This window comes from Ranitomeya imitator, chromosome 7 (genome assembly GCF_032444005.1).
Source record: "Ranitomeya imitator isolate aRanImi1 chromosome 7, aRanImi1.pri, whole genome shotgun sequence".
Classification (NCBI taxonomy): Eukaryota; Metazoa; Chordata; class Amphibia; order Anura; family Dendrobatidae; genus Ranitomeya; species Ranitomeya imitator.
In genome coordinates this window covers 77,445,649-77,467,375 of record NC_091288.1, presented here as the reverse complement: position 1 = coordinate 77,467,375, position 21,727 = coordinate 77,445,649, and the positions used below count along the sequence as shown (strand labels likewise).

General features: G+C 38.7%; 1 protein-coding gene across 3 annotated transcripts in view; it reads right to left on the bottom strand.

Annotated features, from left to right (window-relative positions):
* The window catches only part of SATB2 (SATB homeobox 2), a 218,899-nt gene that overhangs the window by 163,971 nt on the left and 33,201 nt on the right, over positions 1 to 21,727 (bottom strand). For all 3 annotated transcript variants that reach the window (XM_069733543.1, XM_069733545.1, XM_069733544.1), the window contains exon 3: positions 7,795 to 7,953. In XM_069733543.1, the coding sequence (XP_069589644.1) occupies positions 7,795 to 7,953 (159 nt within the window). The remainder of the gene's footprint in view (positions 1 to 7,794; positions 7,954 to 21,727) is intronic.

Below are 21,727 nucleotides of genomic sequence, written 5' to 3'. Positions count from 1 at the left end.
TTCCGTGCCTCACAAAGCTATATGCCGCTGTGGGTAATAATTCTCTGTGTGTCACGGTCGGAGCATGCCTTGTCCGCAGGTCTTCTGACCTGAACTTTACAGCCTTAAGGACTTAAATGAGACTGTCAAGTTAGTCAGTTGGCTTTAGTTTGAGGATTAAAGGTGTCCTGGATACCAGACACGAATCAGCTTTTTTAACCCTGTGTCTTTTTTATGGCTTGCTAAATAAAAAAATAAAAATAAAATCCTTGTTTTATTAAGCTGCTGGAAGTTCCACTCTCCCTCTTTTTCCTTCTCTACCTGCGGACAGTCCATGCATCACAGCGCATGCTTGGTTCAGGACATACCGATGTGTGAATGCAGCATTATAGTTGTTGGCCATTCTGTCTCCTGATACTTAGATACCCGCTCTTACAAATTTTGGTCAGCATGGTTTAAAAATTGAAAATAGTGTTCAATTTATTTCTTTTTGGATTCAGTTTACGCCAAAAACTGGCATAAACTCCTTGATAGAAACGAGATAGATGTGAGCCACTCAATACAACAGAGCCAGTAATCCAGGACTCCGCTGTGTGCACACTTGAGCAATGCCAACAATCAATAGATTAAAATCATCGTTTTTAGACATGTCCAGAAAAAAAAAGGTATTTCACGGGGGAGCCATGATTTGTCTGCCCGTTTAAACATACGTCTGTTATAGGGATCAATAGATGATGAGATTGACAAGTATTAATTTTAAGTCTCAGTGAATGGAATTCATATAAAGTGTAAAACTAAGGAAACATGTAAACGTTTTATAAATAGTAATTGATGTGAAAACTGCTTTTTGAGAAATCAGTGGTAAAGAAAAACACAGAGACCCAAGATCAAATACCTCACTTGAGTTCAGAGTCAAAATTCTGTACAAAACAATACAAAAGCTGGCAAAGAACTGTGAAGTACGTCCCTGCCAAAAAAATTATTTTATATTCAGACAAAAAAAAAATTATGGCAAGCAAAATATGGTATCTGTGATTGACAAATACAGCTGATAAGTTTTAGTCCTCTTGTTTCTTTGAGATGGTGCATCATGTGTTCAAGACCTAAATACATCAATCCAGCACCACACAAGCTCTGCACAAGATCGGTGGGCAAAAGTTCTAGGGTTTTTGAACACATTCTGCCACACTGTGTTCACAAAAAACTATTGGAAAGAAAATAGAAGCATGGCACCGCTGAGTCTCAGAGTCCATACACCCACAGCTGAAAGCGCTGCCGATGCTACGATTGCCAAAAAAACAGACACTTGGGTGCAATGATCCAGAGCAAATGTCAAAATCCAGGACAAAAGAAAAAAAGTGGAAATCCACTCACCTGTCTGTTGAAACAATCTCCTTTTATTGGGACATATGCAGGGAATACCAGGGAGAACGTGGACAGAAAAAGGACGACGGCCGTTTCGCACTTCTGCGCTTCCACGGGACCCGTGGAAGCGCAGAAGCACGAAACGGCCGTCGTCCTTTTCTGTCCACATTCTCCCTGATATTCCCTGCATATGTCCCAAGAAAAGGAGATTGTTTCAACAGACCGGTGAGTGCATTTCCGCTTTTTTTTTTGTCCTGGAAAAAACTATTGGAACTACTTGTATGACAGTAATATTTAGGAACTATGAAATTCAAGTATTTGGGTATTGTGGTGGCAATAAGTTGTTATTGTATAGCGGTATTATTCACCCTCTGTAACACCATAGAAAGTATTTTAACATGTATAGTCAAATCTCTTTAGTCATTAATTTAAGCAAATCTCAAAACGTCATTTTGAGATTTTTACCCAAATATAGTTATTCACACAATATATCTGCAAATCATGACAAGCTGAATTCCCGAGAGATGGACATGATACAACATTATCATCAACGTCTCTGAGACTCCCAAGGAATAAAAGGGTTCAGTTTTCAGTTGACTAAAAAAGATTAAAAACTGGACAATCCAAGCAAATTCTCAAGGGGCTGACAACTTTCAGTCTTTATATATACAAAAAGTGAAGAAGGAATTGATTATTAGAGTATACAAAGAGCTTGTGTGTTTGTCCTGGATCGTGGCTTTTTTCTGACCTCGGTGATGAGAGCTAAGCTACTCTCTGACAGAAAACATATTATCATCTGTTTAACAAGTGGAAAAGAGTTTGTATGCAAACTGTACACTATCAGAATCTATAGTAGTTATATATAGGAAGTGGTCTGCCAAGGGACAAGGGAAAGGGACATGTGGTGAACGTAGGGTGGCCCCTTTTTAAGCATCGTTTGTGTACTCATAATAGTTGAAGAAAATGTATCATCAGAAAAGCACTCATTGTTTAAAAAGATCCTCTCACCTCGGAAAACTCTACTTACTTACTTAAGTTTTTATACTACGTGCATTTTTAAAAACTGTTGATTTTTCAGCAATAGACTGATTCAAACTTTATGTTTTGAAGCCATCTGAGCTTCCAATCTGAGCATGCTCTAACCTGGACAAAAATCACTATGAATGGAATGGGAACAGTTAAGCTCTGACATCACCTACTGTGATTGGTGGATCCTGTGTTTATCAGCTGTGTATAGAGGTGTTATGTTACACTGAAGTCCTCCCTGTGATGACAGTGAGACTTCTGAAAAATCTTCTCTAATGATCAGGAAGTATCAATCTCTAGTATAAGCCTTAAAGGACAATGTAAAAATTGTGATATTTTTGTTTGTTTTGTTTTTTTTGTTTGCTTGATTTTCTTTGTAATTTACATAGTGATATGAAAAATGTAAAAAAAAATCTAAAACTTTTCAAAATATTATTTTAACACAAAAATATGATTAAAGCTATAAGTAATTTTTATTTTTCACATCGCATCAAGGCAAATATTGCTCAATAGCCATACTTTCCTTTTTCATATAGAAAAGTAAAGCTGGCGAAAACCATGACATATGCACCCGGTGTGGAGTGTCAGGGGGTACTAACTATTCTTCAGCAGGATATTTGGATACAAAGTAAGGTAGCAAACTCTTCCCTTGCAGTGTTCAAAAGAAAATATGAATCGTCATGCAGTCTTTATGGCTCACGAATTAGAGGAGGGTGGCGATAAACATCCTGGAATTCAAACACATGGCGGTGTAACGTCAATTTCTACCCGTTCCCATTCTAATCTCTACTTGTTTACATGTGGCCGTCCTGAAGAAGGAGTCAGATTGACTTTGAAACACATTGACAATAAGCCACTTTACACATAACATTGTGGGTTATAGTTAAATTAGTGACGAAATGTACAATTGGTGGAGGAAGGTTGAACTTGATGGTCCTAAGTCTTTTTTCAACCTATGTAACTATGTCACTCTTATATATCCTTGGTCTTGGATGTTGATTTTTGACAATCCAGGAGAACATGGCAAATTAACTCTCCTTGGTATCTCTACAGCATATTCCGTGGATGCTACAACGACTGTTACCTTCACAATACTAGTAGTTGTGTCACACACAACCCCACCATTTGAGCATACCATATGTTTTCCCATTCTGGGGCTGGCGTGACCACCAACACAACTCGGCTGACATGGGTGAGGTCCAGTCCTATATGTTGATTTAGATTTATATGTATTTACGGGTCCAAAGCTGGACTAGGTATGGAATACTACTCACTATACATGGGCTTTTAGTGAACCTGTGACCTCAAGCCGTAGATTTTGTTGTGTCTGTTAGTTCTGTTACCTTATCCGTGATTCACAATAATTACTCTATCTTTGATATATTTGTGTATGTTTATTGAGCTTTTTTAATGGTTATTAATAAATGGTGTTACTTTTATAGATTTGAAGTGGCAGTTTCGTGACTCCTTTTTTCGGATGTTATATAATATGTTTTCCCATTCTGTATAATCTGGATAAGACCATACTGCACTTTACGTTTCCTCTCTAGCCAAATTGTAAATAGGACACTACCAATCCTAATGTGATTGTTTTGGTCCAGATGCCAATATAGAAAGACTGGTACAAGCTGCACCACACTTCAATGAAATGAAAAGTCATTTAAAAAAAAAAGTGCTAAGTAAGTTAGAGGACTTGGTATTATCTAAATTGCATTTGTTACAATGGAGAGTGACCACACAAACCCACTAATATTTTTCATAAGTGGATGAATGTAGTTGAGTAGACTTCATGTGGCTCTGTTTTTTATTGATTGCATATTTGCTTTGTTATGTATTATTTTAATAAGTCATGATTATGGAGAATTCTGCCCTTGCTACTTTTCCATCTGGAGTGGAAAAAAAATAGAATAAAAAATACAGAAGTTGCAACTGATGGCCAAAGCAAAATATACCATTTGACATAGTATGTTAAAACATTTTAACCCGGTAATTAAATTATATACTTTTAAGCTCCCGAGTAAGCAGTAAACTGAAATGAGCATTGTATTTTTTTTTACCCAATTCATATAATGTAACTAATCTAACTGGAACCCATAAATCCATGTAGGGTAGTTAGCCTTAGTCTGGTTTGGTTGGAAGCCATATCTTAATTTTACCACAATAACTGCTACAAGGACACGCAACCTGTACCCGTCCCCTTCTGTAATGTTCTGCTCATTGTAACGATGGCTTTATTTAAAGACTTTAATTAGAGCTTGATACATTCTTTTTCCCCGCATATTTTTTGCTCACAGAATACCAAAGACCAACCATAAAACTCTGCCTCCAAGGTCTGCAACATAAAGATGTTATTCCAATATTAGATTAAACAGCAAAGCAATGAGAAGTCCAACCATAAATACAATTAGATTTACATTCATGTGTAATTGAAGAGGACAAAGGCCTCATTGGAAGCGTGGTGTGTGACTCACTCTTATTTGGAGCTGCTAACCATGTTCATATGACACAATCCAAAGGAAAATATTACCTTACACAATAATAAGCTGCTTTATAGCCTAGCCCTGGCCGGCCTGGCGGACTAAACTGGGCACTCATTGATGGTGCGCAGATCAAAAACTATTAGAAAAGTCATCTTAATAGCGTAAAAAATGTGACAATTGTAAAACTAAAACTATGCAATATTTATCATAATGTTATTTACTCCCAGGATGGAAATAATCATAAAATACAGAAAAATCATTTCCCACAAAGCAGATGCGCTGAAACAAAAAAAAACAACAACTGGGGACGTGGCCATGTATTATAATATTTAACCTAGACAACACGACAAGACCTTTAGGCACAATTCTACAATGAAATGGAGAATGGAAAAAACTTATTTGACTCCTCATTAAGAAAGCTCACACCAAGATGACCATTTAAGAAACAGAAAACATAAAAGTGCTTTTTCCATTCTTTATCCTTCTTCAAGTTTACATTATAAAGGCCAGATCATGTTTTTACAATCAGTGGGATTGATGATAAGGGCTCGCTCACACGAGTGGAGATTCTCTCGTCCGAGAGAATTGGATCGATTATGTTAATGACACTCCGATCAAACTCTGATCTGAGTTTGGTCAGTGTCAGCTTAGTGTGATCCATCTTCTCCATTGTGTGAGTCCACGGAAATCAGAGTACACTCGTCTGTTATCTGAGTGCAATCTGATGTTTTCCACGCACCCATAGACTTGAAAGGGTGAGTGGCTTCCAATTTGTGCTGCAAACCACTGCGTAATGCAATTTTTTTCTCATGCTGAATCAGAATAAGAACAAAAAAAGCTGGTCAGTGCTGCCCCATAGTATAACATTGGTCCGAGTGCTAACAGGTAATATATCGGAGATGGCTTGACCACTGGACTTCATCCCATGGATAGATAATAAATGTTAATCAAGCTCTGCCATTGGGCTCTTTCAGATGTCTGTTTTTTCACATGAAAGAAAGAAGATCCTAGTGTCATCACGTTTTTAATCAGATTTTCATCAGCGTATAGTCAATGTCAGTATTTAACATCAGTTTTTTTCAGATGAAAAAAAGGCTTCTCAAGCTTCTTCTATCAGACTGTCCGTGAAAATTAGATAGCACATAGATGGCACCTGAGTGATGTACTGATGTCTGATTTTTTTCACCGTGCTTTTGTGCAAACCAATTGGTCCGAGTAAATAACGGACATCTGAACAGCCCCATACACTGTTATACATATGACTGCTTTCTGTGAAAAACCTATATAGCACTTGTATGAGAAAAACTGCATGGGTACTTAGGTGTGTGCATCTTATTACCAGGCACTAATGAAAGGAATCGATACCCTTCTGATTGCATCCCCAATCTTACACCTAAAAATATAGAAAAGCCACTGCACATTTCTTAGCTTACTGATGGGACAGTGTTATAGAGTGGGTCTCGTAGTGTTGTTTGGGTAACTTAAAAGCAATGTAATCTCAGGATTGATTGGATAATTTGGACGCTTTAATATATACCATAAGGCAGACGTCAGTAAAAAATATAACACAGGGTGAAAATCAACTTAAAGCTCTGAGGGTAGTATTCTGTTCCAAGTACTTATGTGGCTTGAAGATCTGGAAAATGATGATGTGAGCATCCATGGCAAGGATGTGGGGAGCTCAATGTCAAGGATGATATAAAATCCCCTGATCTGTCTTAACACAGGGGTGAACATTGTAACACTGATGAGTATGGACCAATTGTGCCACGGACCGGGCTTAGTCAGGAGGGACGTGACTAAGTGTCTACCAGGTATTCACTAGATCCTCTAATGGTGAGGATAGGCTGGGCCACCAGTAGACACCAGATACCACTCCAGAGCAGTCCCCTGGACTGCAGCAGCTGACCAGAGTGTCAGAGACTTGAGTACAGGGTTCAGGTGGGCGAGACCAAAGCATAGTCAGACAGTACAAGGTTGGGGCAGGGAGCACAAGTTCAGAATTCGTAGCTGAGGTCAGGATAAATGAGATGGCAAGATAAGTTCATAACAGGTGAAACAAGACAGGAATATATCAATACAGGAAGCTAGCAAATTAGCTACTAGAACCTGAGTTCAGGCGAGGAATAGAGGGTAGAGTCACCTGCTGGCAGGTAATAGGCCGGGGAGGCAGATCTCTGCAGGACAGAATAGACAAAAATTCCTGCAGAGTTTGGCAGCGCCCCACTATCACTCACAAGCAGCAAAGCTTGGAAGGAAGAGAAGCACAAGGCAGCACAAAACAATGGTAAGGTACTGGCTGGAGCAGGGCGAAACACATGGTCAGTGGGGCGGCGCTTACAAGGCACCCGAGTGGCCAGCATAACAGACATATCATTGGTGCAACCTATGGAGCAACACAGGGGCCTCGAAGCTAAAGAGGCTCACCTCCGAAGCAGCTTTGCTCACAGTCACATAAATGGGTGCCTTTATGAATAATTGAAATTCAAAGGATCCATGTGCTGTTCTTGCACAGCGTCCCTCTTCTGTCTTCATCTGCCCCTGGTTTGATAGCAATGGATGTAGTTTCAGTTTTATAGACGTTGTCCCAGACTATTGACTAGTGTAACTGCCTAGTGATCGATCAATACAAGTTTGTAATGCTAGGCAATTCTTATTCAGTTCTCTGGGAAAGCTGGGCTACAATTTGAATGTTCAAAAAGCAATGACTGTACAGAATTCCTAACAACATGACAGAAAGTAACCACTGAAAAATGTGTATTTACGGGTAATTCTTTTTTTTAGAAGGAAGTATGCTATTTATACTGCGTGTGCACTAACCAGTTTTTCAGCATAAAATATTAATCATCATTGACAGTCACAGTCCTTGCAGAAAGAATAGTCATCTTACCATCCTGAAGACACTAAAAAAAATTAATGATCAATGATAGATCATCTATCATACCGTGTGCTTGAGCTGCAGATGAGTGAGAATATCCCAGAGCTAGAAGAGCCGTCTCTACTAATTGATTGAAAAGGACATCTCTCCGAACCAGTACAAACTCTGCATGTTCTTCCCGGTTGTCCATTTGTTCCACCACACAAAAAACGGGTAGCATAAGTCCTGATAAGAGAAATGGATACATAAAGTAAGATACTTTAATGATGGACAACTAAAGCAACAAACTAAGATCACTTTATATAAAATTTATTTCTTAGAAAGTTTCTACATTAGTATTTTTTCATACATATTGGAGTTTCTACGACGTTCTGTAAGGAGCAGAACTAGGAGAAGTGGTTGACAAAAAGGCAGATGCTTAAGATGTGACTGAAGGATGTTGAACAATTGATAGACAAATACACCAGATAGATTTATAGTCCGGGGTCACACTTGGGAGTGTGATGCAAGAAACTCACACGAGTTTCTTGCATCAAAATCCGGCACAGGTGCCGGCACTCGGGAACGGAGCATTCAGCTGCATAGAAATACATGCAGTCGTACACATCGGTCATGAGTGACAGCAGCAGTGCCGGGTATTGATGCGAGAGACTCGTGCAAGTTTCTCGCATTGAACTCACAAGTGTGACCCTGTCCATAGGCAGAGCATTGTTATCAGCGTTGGGATCCAGGGGTCACTTGCCTATAGAGAATTTGTAGGACAAGACTGCCTTTCACACATTAAAGAGAACCAGAGGAGGTGCTACATAAGCTAGAGAACCCTACTTCCAATGTGATTGTACAGGTGGAAGTGGTCATCACTTACTGTTATCAACGGGTTCACAATCTAAATCCCTTATCAGTACATATTTGGAGTGTGGAGGGATACCTGAGTACTGGGAAGAAACCCACAGAAACACTGTGAGAACACACATCCTCCATGCAGATGTTGGCCTTGATCAGATTCAGAGCCAAGATACTAGCACTGCAAAACTATAATGCTAACCACCAAGCCACTGTGCTGTGTAAAATAAGAATGCTAGAGATTGGAAGTAAAGGGCTAAATGTCCATTTTATCATGGTGAACTCTAGAGGTATGTCCTAAAACTTTAGCAACTGAAACAGTTTTTCCAGCCTATGACTAGGAGCCAAGACTTTTCCTCCGCCACATTTGCATTCCGAGATATGTGACTTTAAACACACCAGAAGTAAAATTCCCTCTGTTTAATTTAATTAGAATTAATGGAGAAAATAAGAAGTTGCCCACACTGACTAATCAGATTCATGTCCTTATTTTCAGAAACCCTTTGTACAAAGGTAAGTCTCGTTTATCGATACAGGAGACTCCTTCACTTTTTCTTTGCATAAATTTTAATACCGTAAATTTTCCTCCGAAGAAAAAAAATTAACTTCAGTGTTTATTACTTTATCAATTGGAAGAACTTCAGATAAAAGAAGAAATGGTGTAGAAAGCATCTTAAAAAGGGCATGTAAAGAAAACTGTAGGTTAAAAGGGACCAGATACATGTTATATAAAACTTTCCAGGATTTAACAGCCCCTGTTACACCTCCTTGTTCTTCCTCACATCAGCCTGGTTCTCACAGACTATGCGTGTCAAGGCTCCTTATTTTTTATATGCAAGCAATGCTTATTTTATTTCTCATACATAGCATAGGAAAATAGGAAGATTCTGCATGACCATGTCTGGATCCTATTAATGCGTCTCCTCCATGTCTCAGCCTTTTTCTAATAAATCATCTTTTTATATGGACATTTTATTTTCATCTGCAGGAAAGTCATTAGCTGAAAAATAGATGTTACAACAACTTGGCTGCCAGCAAGACTTTCAATGTGCCGCCGACCCCTTTGGCAGCAAAGGAGTTAAGGAAGCTATCATGTTTAATATGGATTTAGAGCCGAATTAGCTCTATAATGTTGCCTTGTTCCTAAACAATGAAGGCATCATTGTAGTTACTTTTTTTTATTTGACTTTATTCTTTTTCATGGTGGCCATGTTTACTGGCCAACAACACACATATGAGGTTTTCAAGGCAAGCCCTAAAATGTAAAGGGGGAAAAATGCTTAATTTCGGCTACTCATTACGCATACGATTTAAATTAAGAGAGAAGGATTACAGAAATAAGCATTCATCCTTGTATATACTTTTATATTATGGCTAGCTACAGCTAATTAATATATGCGGTTGACCATTTTGGCACGGTAAAGTAAAAAAAAATTGAAGTGGCTCAAAAAGAATTGGTGTCCGGCTGCACAGTAAACTCCTACACCAAATAAAAAAAAATTGCGATAATGGCATAGGAGCCTCTTAATTGGCAAAGAGATTTCTAAAAGTGTTAACTATTGGCTTTACAAAGAAGCTACTATTGTCCCTAATGTGCCAATGTTTGAATAATCGCAGGTCATCGATGAGTGGAAAATATTTTTTCAGTTTTGTCACATAAGCCCTTTAAAATCAGTGATGTCTTCTAATAAGGTGTATTAGCCAGGCAGCCCTGTCCACTGTGTTATCTGACAAGGACTATTAATACAATTATTGCAGGTTATTCATTTATGTAATATGCAATAAAAACTCAGAGCAAGTATGTCTAGAATCACTCCAATGATAGTTATATGTATCACCAGATATTAGTGCTAATAGCAACTTCATAGTAATTGGTGCTACATCTAGAAGCAAAATTCAAGCTTAAAGGGCCACTCCAGCATTTTTTATTTATTTCTGTGTTGGAGTGGTGCCACTAATGTAAGTTCCATACCCCTAGTGTTATACTCACCAGCTACCGTCTTCATGTGTTCTCAGCACTGCTCCGGTCATCTTCTTCAGGTTAGACTTGCTGAATTACTCCAGTGTTTGCTGGGCAAGTCAACACTCAATGCAAGTCTATGAGAGCCATAACGAGGCCAGAACTTAACACTGATATCTTGTGACTAGTGTTGAGCATTCCGATACTGCAAGTATTGGTATCGGCCGATACTTGCTGTATCGGAATTCCGATACCGAGATCTGATATTTTTGTGATATCGGAAATTGGTATCGGAGTGTGCGGTGCGTATGGTTCCAAGAGTCTGGAGGAGAGGAAACTCTCCTTCAGGCCCTGGGATCCATATTAATGTAAAAAATAAAGAAAAAAAAGAAAAAATATGGCTATACTCACCCCTCCGAAGAATCCTGGCTGTCACCGCTGCAAGCATCCACCTCAGTCCTTAAGAATGCTGTGAGTGAAGGACCTTCGATGACGTCGCGGTCACCTGACCGCTCACGTGACCGCTCACCTGACCGCGACGTCATCGAAGGTCCTTCACTCACAGCATTCTTAAGGACGGAAGCGGACGCTTGCAGCGGTGACAGCCAGGGTTCTTCGGAGGGGTGAGTATAGCCATATTTTTCATTTTTATTCTTTATTTTTTACATTAATATGGATCCCAGGGCCTGAAGGAGAGTTTCCTCTCCTTCAGACCCTGGGAGCCATGCAGGAAACATTCCGATATTTGTGTCCCATTGACTTGTATTGGTATCGGAACTCGATATCGGCGAGATCCGATATTTTGCCGGTATCGGCCGATACCATCCGATACCGATACTTGCAAATATTGGAAGGTATCGCTCAACACTACTTGTGACCATTACCTCTGACTTCCCATCAGTCTGAAGTGCAGCCACAAGATGACACATTGGGTCAGAAATGACACTGGGAACTAAAGATGTAGCGTGGAATCAGTGCCATCACTTTAATTTAGGTGATATGACCAACTCTATCGCATTTGGAAATAGGGAGAAAATGATCATGGTCAAAGTTACACTATCTATTCCTAGCACAATTAACGCAATATTGAAGAGATCTCTCTGACTAGTGATATCTTCATTTATACCTTCGAAGGGTTCTGTGACACTAGAGAAAAAAATAGTTGAGCTGCCAATCCAAATTCATGAACAAGAAGGGTGCTATTTTAGGGAGTAAAAGAAAACCTGATTGTGTTTTTCAAATTTATTTACATTCTTTTAAGATGTAATATCTATATACTAATGTGAATAGACAATCAATAAAAAGTATGAGGGAAAAAAATCTAAAAGATACTGAAAATATTTTCCTTCCAAATTCCTCAAGGTAATTGGTTGTGATTCGATTGTTTGATGACCAATTAATTGGTCATTAAGTGGTGTAGTTGTTTTGGTTATTTTTGTACTGTTTTGTATTGGTCCCTTATTAGGAGAGAACACAAATAGTTTACACATGATATGTATACCGTAAATAATAAAATGCCAAGAGTTCTTCTTGAGCTCATATTTCCTAAAATGTTATAGGTTTATGAACATTTAGAAGAAATTCATATCCGATTTGATATGTACAGTTGGCATACAGGCCAGAAATGTCTCCAATGTATATGACAATATCTGTTCATGAGTAAATGTACACACTACGCACAACCTAGCACACAACCATGATACAAGAAATTGTATGCAGAAACTGTAACTGATGACTTTCTCAACATAAGCTATTGGATATGTCAGGTTAGGTGTTCGGTTGAAATTTTCTGCATAGAATATCTTTCTGCTTTATGGCATGTGTGTCATATTAGGGATTGATACCAGAGGATATTTTTGATCAATATATTGTTTGGATTTGTTTGGATCCCACAACCTCAGTTGTATTTAAATGTGCAGTCCAATACACTTTCAAATAGAGCGGTGCAATTGTGCCCAAAAATTGTGAGACTGAAACAAATGTTGCGTTTCACAATGTTTGCCGCTTCAGATCATTTATTCCAATGTTTCTTTGGTTAGTGAAATAGAATTATAGGTATTTCACCATTTAAATACATCACGTTGATGCAAATACTCAATTTTTACAGTGTTGACCCTTATATTTAAAGATTTCTACAATTTGCCCTGTCGTATAGGATATTCTGGGACAAATAACAACCCATTCTTGCCTTTTTACAGTGTTGACCCTTATATTTAAAGATTTCTACAATTTGCCCTGTCGTATAGGATATTCTGGGACAAATAACAACCCATTCTTGCCTAATCAGTGCTTGATGTTTATTAGAATTTCATTGTGTTTGTGTGTTGATCCACTTAGTGAGGTTTGGCCACAGGTTTACAATGTGATTGAGATCTGGAGAGCTTCTTGGCCATAGACCCAAAAATTTCTATATTTTGTTCACTGAGCCAATAAGTTGTCGCTTTTATCCTGTGACATGGTGCTCTCTCTTGCTGATTTGAGCATTGTTCATGGCCAAATTGCTTTTGAATTGTTGGAAGAAGTTGGTCTTGGAGGATGTTTAGACTCATGGCAGTGATATACAGCAAATTATTGGGTTAGCCCATTAAAAAGCAACCCCACACGAATGGTCTCAGGATGCTTTACTACTGCCATGACACAGGACTCATGGTAAGGCTTACATTTTCTTCTTTAGACAATCATTCTTCCAAATGTCCCAAACTGTCTGAAGAAATGATTATAGCAAATAACTTTACCACAGTTCTCTGCAATCCCATCCCTGTACTTCCTTCAGAATGCCAGACCTTCCTTGATGTTTTTCTTGGAGAATTACCTTCTTTGTTGCCCTTCTTGGCAACAGCCTTGTGCCTGAAGATGCACTGACATCTGCCTGCTGCCATTCCTGAGCAAGCTCTGGTGTTACCGATTCTGTAGCTGAAAATATATTTTAGGAATTGCCCTTGGCACTTGCTGAACTATCTTGAGTACCCTGAAGCCTTCTTTACATCAAGTGCACCTTTCTCTTTGAAGTTCTTAATGAGCTAATAAATTATTTGCTTAGGGGCAATCTTTGAAGCAGCAATGTCCTTAGCTGAAAATCCATTTTGATGCAAAGCAAAGGTGGCTGCAAGTGTTTCCTTGGAAGTAAATGTGGTTAACAGAAGACAATGATTTTAAGCATCAGCCATCTTTTAGGCAACCTATCTGCTATTATATTTCAATCTGCATGACAGAGTCAGGTATCAGAGGCCTTGTCTTTGTTCACACTTTCTGTGAGGTAACGAGATCATAGAAATTGTGTAAAAAGATCATTTTGGGGTAGGAATGAAAATCAGTCGAAAAGGATTTTTTGTGATTAAGTTAGTTTTCATGGCAAGTAATGACTTTGCAATTTTTCTTTGCAATTCATCTGATCACACTTCACAACAATCTAGAGCTAATGCAAACTGACACTATATAAACTGAAGCAGCAAACTTTGTGAAAACCAAAATTATTGTCAGTCTCAAAACTTTTGGCCATGATTGTATATAGAAAAAAATACACCTCAGTATGCTGTATGTATTCTGCAAAACATACACACCAAGTGTGGTAAGAATTAAGAGCTACCCAAAATTCATGTAAAAAACACACATTCAGCTAATAAACATTGGGTTCATAGCAGCTATGTCCCTAGAGAAAACACTGATTGTTAATATGACAACAAAGAGGAAGTCCGTAATGTACGGTTATTAAACTGATTAAATTTACTCTCCATGACATTATAAATATACGGTAATTAATATAATAAAGCGTAAAACATGTTGAGATATTAATATGCTATCTATTAAATTCAGTCTCCAAGCAGCGATCTAAGGGATTGAAGGTGAAGTGAGCATTAATCTTACCAGTGGAAAAAGTACATGGGACCTTATGCATAAATGACCTAGGTTGCATTTTATGTTTTATACATTTTTTCACCCCCAAAATATCATTTTGGGCTGCACTCACCACTTTCTTTTTTGGCCTGTCCAAGGGGATGTAGTTTGGGGGCAGGCATTGGCTTATGGCTACTTCCAGATATCCACTTTTCAAGTTTGTTTTCTATCCATAGTCATGGATAGAAATCATGCCCATTATAGTCTATGGTACTGTTCACATGCCCGTGTTTTTTTTGTGGACCATGTTTCATAGATATGTATGTTATTTATTCAAGTCAAGGACCAAAATCACCCTTACAAGTCTACTGTTCCATGAAAATAATGAACAGCACACATAAATGTTTTTTTTCTATGGCATATGAGAAAATCACTAATGGTGAAAAGTTGCATACTGAGCAATGAAAATCACTCAGTTTTGTTTTTTTTACCTATGAGAAAAAAGCTTGTGTTTGAATGACGCCTAAGACAGACCTTTGAGATTTGACATTTTAAACAAGCAGCAAAAAAATGTTGAAGCAAAATTGAAAAATTCAGCATCCACAGGAAAGGAGGTAAGCATACTAAAAGATTATTTTTATTAGCAACATAGTTTAAAAAGGGAAAAACTTTAAATCAAAATATACAAAAAGAGTAAAAGGAAACAGGTCTACGCGTTTCGAGCATATCCGCTCTTAGTCCTGAAATTTTCAAGCCAGTCTGGCTTAAATGTAAGTTACAAATTTAAAGGTAATGCCATCAGAAAATAACCTACTGTTTAAACCAAGCTTTTATGGTAATTTTTTTTTCATATCACGATCTGTCTTTAAAAATAGAAATTTTGCAGATTTTACACTGGCCAGTGGGGTTGTTTTCGACCTTTTCTGAATGTGTTATCAGTAGTGATGAGCACAAGTGCATTGGGTGTTCGGTTATGCACCGAGTATTGTGGATGCTTTAGTGACAAGTTTGAGTCCCGCCGGCGCACGCATGTTTCGCGGCTGTTAGACAGCCACAGAACTTGCAGGGATTGTGCATGTACATCAGGCAATCCCCCGCATGCTTTTTGGCTGTCTTAACAGTTGTGAAACATGTGGGCTCGGGGACTCGAACATATCACCAGAACGCCCGCGCTACTAAGTGCATACTCGAACACGGGCACTCATCACTAGTTACCAGCTGTGGAGTTGCCTGACATTGTATTCCTGCCTATGATGAAACTTCTGAAAAGTGGCCCATGTGAAAATTACAAAATATCTATTCTTTTTTAACACAGATTGTGATGTGAAAAAAAAATATTGGCAAAGCTCATTTTGTAAGCACATTTGGTGCAATGCATACTGCAATAAATGACACATGTGCACCTAAAAAGTATGGTATTTTGCTACTCCTTATAAAATATCATCTTTTTTGTCACTGTTATCCTCCATAATGGCACGATGACTGAGACTGGCCAGGGGATTAAAGGGTTAACAGTGATTTTTTTTTTTAAGAATTAGAGGAAAAATCCCATAATAACCAGGATCTTCCTTCTAAATAAACAACTATAATATCCGATCACTAGGCAAGAGCCCCAGCAAAGTTCTCATTCATTCTTCTGCAGACTCATTGCATTTTGACTATGCAAAGGAAACATGAATAAAAACCTTGTGCAATTCTTTAAGACAGGGGGAGGCATTTACTATTATTATCCTCTCACTCACTTCTCTGGAATTAGCTCATTTTGCTATTTGCCACCAGCGGTTTGTAAATGCCTGAGCTGCTATTGAACACCCGAGAGATATGTGTCACATTGTTTGACATAATATAATAACTAGCAACTATTGCTAATATCGATTCCATCTCATCATTGCATGTAAGGGAGTTGAATATATATCGCAGTTTCCTGACTTTAGTAAATGATTGTCGGCCTAAATATCCCTGGTGCGCTATGTGGGACCAAGTAACAAATTATCAAGATTGCCTATATTTTCACCCATCGTAATCTACTTTGTTCTATTCTATGTGATTACAATGGTGTATATGCACAGGTAGATTTTATTCTTGCAAAATAAAAAAAAAATGCAAAAAACATAGTTTATACAGATATTGACCAGTGTTATAGGGGATATATACTGTACATCCAGAAGAATGAAATTTGTTTGACAGAACAGAAAGGACTTTTACAATAGTTTTCCAATTCATTGTTGCTTTCTTTGCTTGCTGTATAAGCAAGAAACTAACACAGTTCTTCCTGATAACGTGAGCCCGGTTACAGGTTGAGATTGTTGCTGTCCAATAGCATTTTTTTATCTTGCCTGTGAAAGCCTTTGCCAATTCACTCTTCAGATTTAGACTATTTTGTGTGAACAATCAAACTATCAGTATCAAGTATCCACTAGACAGATCATTGCTCCCATGCTATCCTGATTTTTTTGAGAGACGCATAACTTCAAGCAGTTGGACAAGTCCCTTGCCACTACTTATCTATGACATAGAGAATAAAATAGCAGGGCAAACGTGCAACTCACGACTTTGTCTACCTCCTCCTGGCTGAGTCATGTGGTCAGTTGAGAACAGGGCTGGAATACTCCGTGAAGGCCTCATTCACACGTCCGTATTGCACATATGCATTGTACCCATGTTTTTTCACGGGTACAACACCTACCTATTATGACCTATGCTGCTGTTCACATGTCCGTATTTTTCACTGACCGTGTGTCCTTGCAAACACGCGGAGTCATGTCCATTTTGTTTCTGGTAGCATGGATGAAAAGGGCCAATAAGAGTCTATGGGTCCAAGATAAACATGTACAGCTCAATGATGGCATCAGTGTACCATACGTGTGCTATACAATGGTGGTCCATGTTTAACGTTAGAAAGTATAAGAGGAGAAGCTTTTGCAATTTATTTATCCATCCATAAAAAGCACTGATGACACACTGATGGTAGAAACGGATACAAGGACCAAACACTGATGGTAAGAAAGGATACACAGATGACAAACGGATGATGTCAGGATGGTAAAAACGGACACACTGATGAGACACTGAATGCAAAAATGGACACACGGATGATTCACTGATGGCAAAAACGAACAAACAGATGATTCACGGATAACACACCGATGACACCGGGACCAATTTTTCACATGCATGTTTAAACACAGACATGTGAAAAAAAGTTAATGCATATTTCCGCTGCATCTACCGCTACAATGCAAAAAAGACTTTGTAGCAATAAAAGTCATCTGCCACCAGGAAAAAATGCTTTCAGTGAAAATGACAAATGCTATAATGAATCCTTCAAACCTACAGTACTAATGGACACCCACAGTACTTCCATGAGATCTGGAGTAAAGCACATTACTCAGAACTTTAGAGATATTCCACTCCACAGTGATCCATCTTAGCCAGTGAGAAGAACCAAGGAGGATAATGGGAATTGACATCATGCAGTTGCTCTTGGCACTGATGGTAGAGTTTAGAAAAGGTGAAAGTTTCCACAGAGTTCATTACGGTATGGACAGAGCTTACTTCTAGACCCCCTGGATTGTACTCCATATTGACCTTACACTCATACCTTCCAAAGTGAAGGAGCTTTGCGGTAAATGCGTTATGTGAGAAATTCTAAGCACTTTTGGGACTATTTCCTTGCAGTACAGGGTGTGCTCTAAACCTTCTTCCTTTTGTTTTTAAGTATTGTGTGAGCCATATATTTAATGACTAAACTCACTGGTCTAATTTAGATAAAAAATAGATTTTAGGTTCCAAACCATCCTTTTATTATACATATTATACCTAATATTGTGAATATGATGAATGTCTTGGTAAGTCAATAAGTATAGTAAAAGAAGAAATACGTGTACAGAGTGAAGAGAAGCCAATCTCCCATTGTCCTTAGTATAACACCCAATCATCACATCAGATTTAGATGAGACTCGTATTTCAGTGTTGCACATAATATTTGCCTTAACTGATGACATATTCTGATGTTTCCATAACATCAGCCACAATTTACAGTACATTTATGTTACATGATCATTCATTCTCTCCCTTCTGAAACCCTCAGGAAATGTTTCCATTGCTCTTGTTAAACTGAATATCTGTAGACTACAATTCGTTTCTCACCTGGACTAAGGTTTATAATGAATCTTCCACTGCAGCTGCAGCCTCACAAAATTATATAGTGCCAGATCAGTTCCACATGGAAATAGGTCTGATCCAACAATACTTCTAGGAAGAGGTGTGACGTCAGGCTGGCGTAGGCAAAGGAGCTGAGCTAACCTGAGCCCTACAGCAGGTCATTTACTTTACATTTTTTATTTCTCTTTAATATAACTAAGACCTGAGTGACGGAATAATGGGTTTGCAAGAATCCTGCAGAATAAGTCGTCAGTTATAGTTTATGGCTATTTGCTAAACAGTAAGCCGCATAGTTAGAACTTAAATGTCATGTTTGCGGTACAATTACACAGCCATGCATTACTCATTTTAGTCCATAACTAATTTAATCTACAATCTAAATCATATTTGCATAATCCAATGTGAATCAATCAAAAGTCACTTTGTATACAGCAGCCATAGAAGGAATCAAACAGAACTATTGGGGGTTGTTCACAAGTGGCTTTTTTGCACTTTACATTCGAAGCAAAATAAATGAGATTTCTAAAATTGTATTCATTTTTTTTTTCTGCATTGGTGCGTTTTTTTAAAGACTGCAGCGTGTCAATTATTTCAGTGTTTTTGCTGCCGTTTTTAACCTATTAATTTGAATGCATAAAAAATGCATAAATAATGTGTGTAATGTACACAACATTTTTCCTGCCAACCCTTTTTATTTGGAAAAAAAACAGTGCAACAGAAGTCAATGTGAACATACCCTTAGGGTTCATGCACAAAGCTGGATTAGGGAACTGTGGTGTATCGATCTGCAATTCGCCACCCATAGAAATGTATGAGCCCATACAGCACTGAGTCCATGTTCTATGGCATACCATGTTTCTGAAACATTCCAGCAGTACAGAGCGGTTAAGAGGCGTCACATGGTGTCATACAGAGTGATTATAACTAGTGATGAGCGAATATACTCGTTACTCGAGATTTCCCGAGCATGCTTGGGTGACCTCCGAGTATTTTTAAGTGCTCAGCTTGATTACATGTGGGGATTCCCTAGCAACCAGGCAACTGGTGATGAGCACTAAAAAATACTCGGAGGACACCCAAGCATGCTCGGGAAATCTCGAGTAACGAGTATAATCGCTCATCACTAATTATAACTCCAAATGATGCCATTTGCATCATACTTAAATGGCATATAGGATGTGTTTGTGCCTATAACTAATCTGCATCTAGCTATACAATACCTTGTTCAAACATGATATTTGGATAAATATAGTGTTCTATTCCTGACCCCTTCTACAAATTTTCTGTTTAGTAAAGTTGATATTTTTATTACAGAATAAAGAAATGCTATCCTAAAAGCAAGGAATAAAATTATGGCCATAAAAACAGAAATATTTGCTTATTTTGAAACCACGCATCACCGATTGTTCCATTGATCAATAAGCTTTTCCATTGTTTATACATTTCCTGAATGCCAAATAAGGTCGGAGTCGTTCTACGCATAAGACATCCGCTGCGAGAGATTTGGATGCGATACGCAAATGACACTCGGCTGCAACTCTGCTGTGAGCGTGAGCCGAGTGTCAGCGCTCTGTGCTCCGATCCTCTTGCATGCGAGAATCGGAGCTGAGGTGCGGAGGAGATGGAGAAATTAATTTCTCCATCTCCTCTATTGCCAGCGTCAGCATATCCTGATATCCGAGTGCAGTGCGATGTTTCACACATATTTTTTCCTAAAATACAAAGGAAATGTGTCATCTTTAACTTTAGGCATTTTAGAGATCATTCCATCTTCAACTTACTTAACTGTTCACAGTAACAGTAATTTTGACCATGGATGCCCAAACTTTTACATGCCACTGTATACAGGAAGTACATGCAGTTTTGGAGCTGTGCTGAGACAGAGCAAAACCCTTACTATGCACAGAACTCACATCCAGCCTATAGTACATGGAGAGACATTACCCCAAGAAAAAGCTGAAACCTGGATCAGGCTGAAAAGTGCATATCAGGTGTCTGAAAATGAATAAAGGAATAAAGGTTGCAGATTGAATCTTAATGCAATTGTATTACCTAAATGTAAATTCGAAGTAGAGATAACAGAATATATTCAAGTGGAATTGAGTTCTACTTGTGTATTACAAAAATCCACATTCACCAAAATGTGGAAAGTTTATAATTTGCTTCTTTGTGGAATCAGCAAAATTTTGGCTAGCTGGCAGGCACATGAAAGGTTTAAAAATAAAGAAAATACCTTGCTGCTTCTGCACTGTTCACAGTCTGGTCATTGGCATGTCTTCGTATCACAGTTGATGAGCATTAAATTTCCAGGCCTCCTCATGCTAGGTCCAGACTTATGACTCTGATGAGGCCCATGACATTTCCATGCATGCACATGCAAGGTCACGGTGCACATCGTGCCATTATGGCATCATGAACTTACATGCAGAAATGCCCTGGGCCTCATCAGAGTTGAAAGTCCCAGCCGAGCGTGAAGAAGCTCGTAGATACAGTGCTTGGCGGCAGTGATAAGTAGATATACCAAGAACCAGACGTGGTGCCAGAACACTAACATACTAACATTTGGGATGCCAGAACACTGACATACTAACACTTGGGGTGCCAGAACACTTACATACTAACTCTTGGGGTGCCAGAACACTAACATACTAACTCTTGGGGTGCCAGAACACTGACATACTAACACTTGGGGTGCCAGAACACTGACATACTAACACTTTGGGTGCCAGAACACTGACATACTGGCACTTGCCGTGCCAGAGCACTAACATACTAACATTTGGGAAGCCAGAACACTGACATACTAACACTTTGGGTGCCAGAACACTAACATACTAACTCTTGGGGTGCCTGAACACTAACATACTAACATTTGGGAAGACAGAACACTGACATACTAACACTTTGGGTGCCAGAACACTGACATACTGGCACTTGGGGTGCCAGAGCACTAACATACTAACATTTGGGAAGCCAGAACACTGACATACTAACACTTTGGGTGCCAGAACATTGACATACTAACACTTGGGGTGCCAGAACACTAACATACTAACATTTGGGAAGACAGAACACTGACATACTAACACTTCGGGTGCCAGAACACTAACATACTAACTCTTGGGGTGCCAGAACACTGACATACTAACACTTTGGGTGCCAGAACACTGACATACTAACACTTGGGGTGCCAGAACA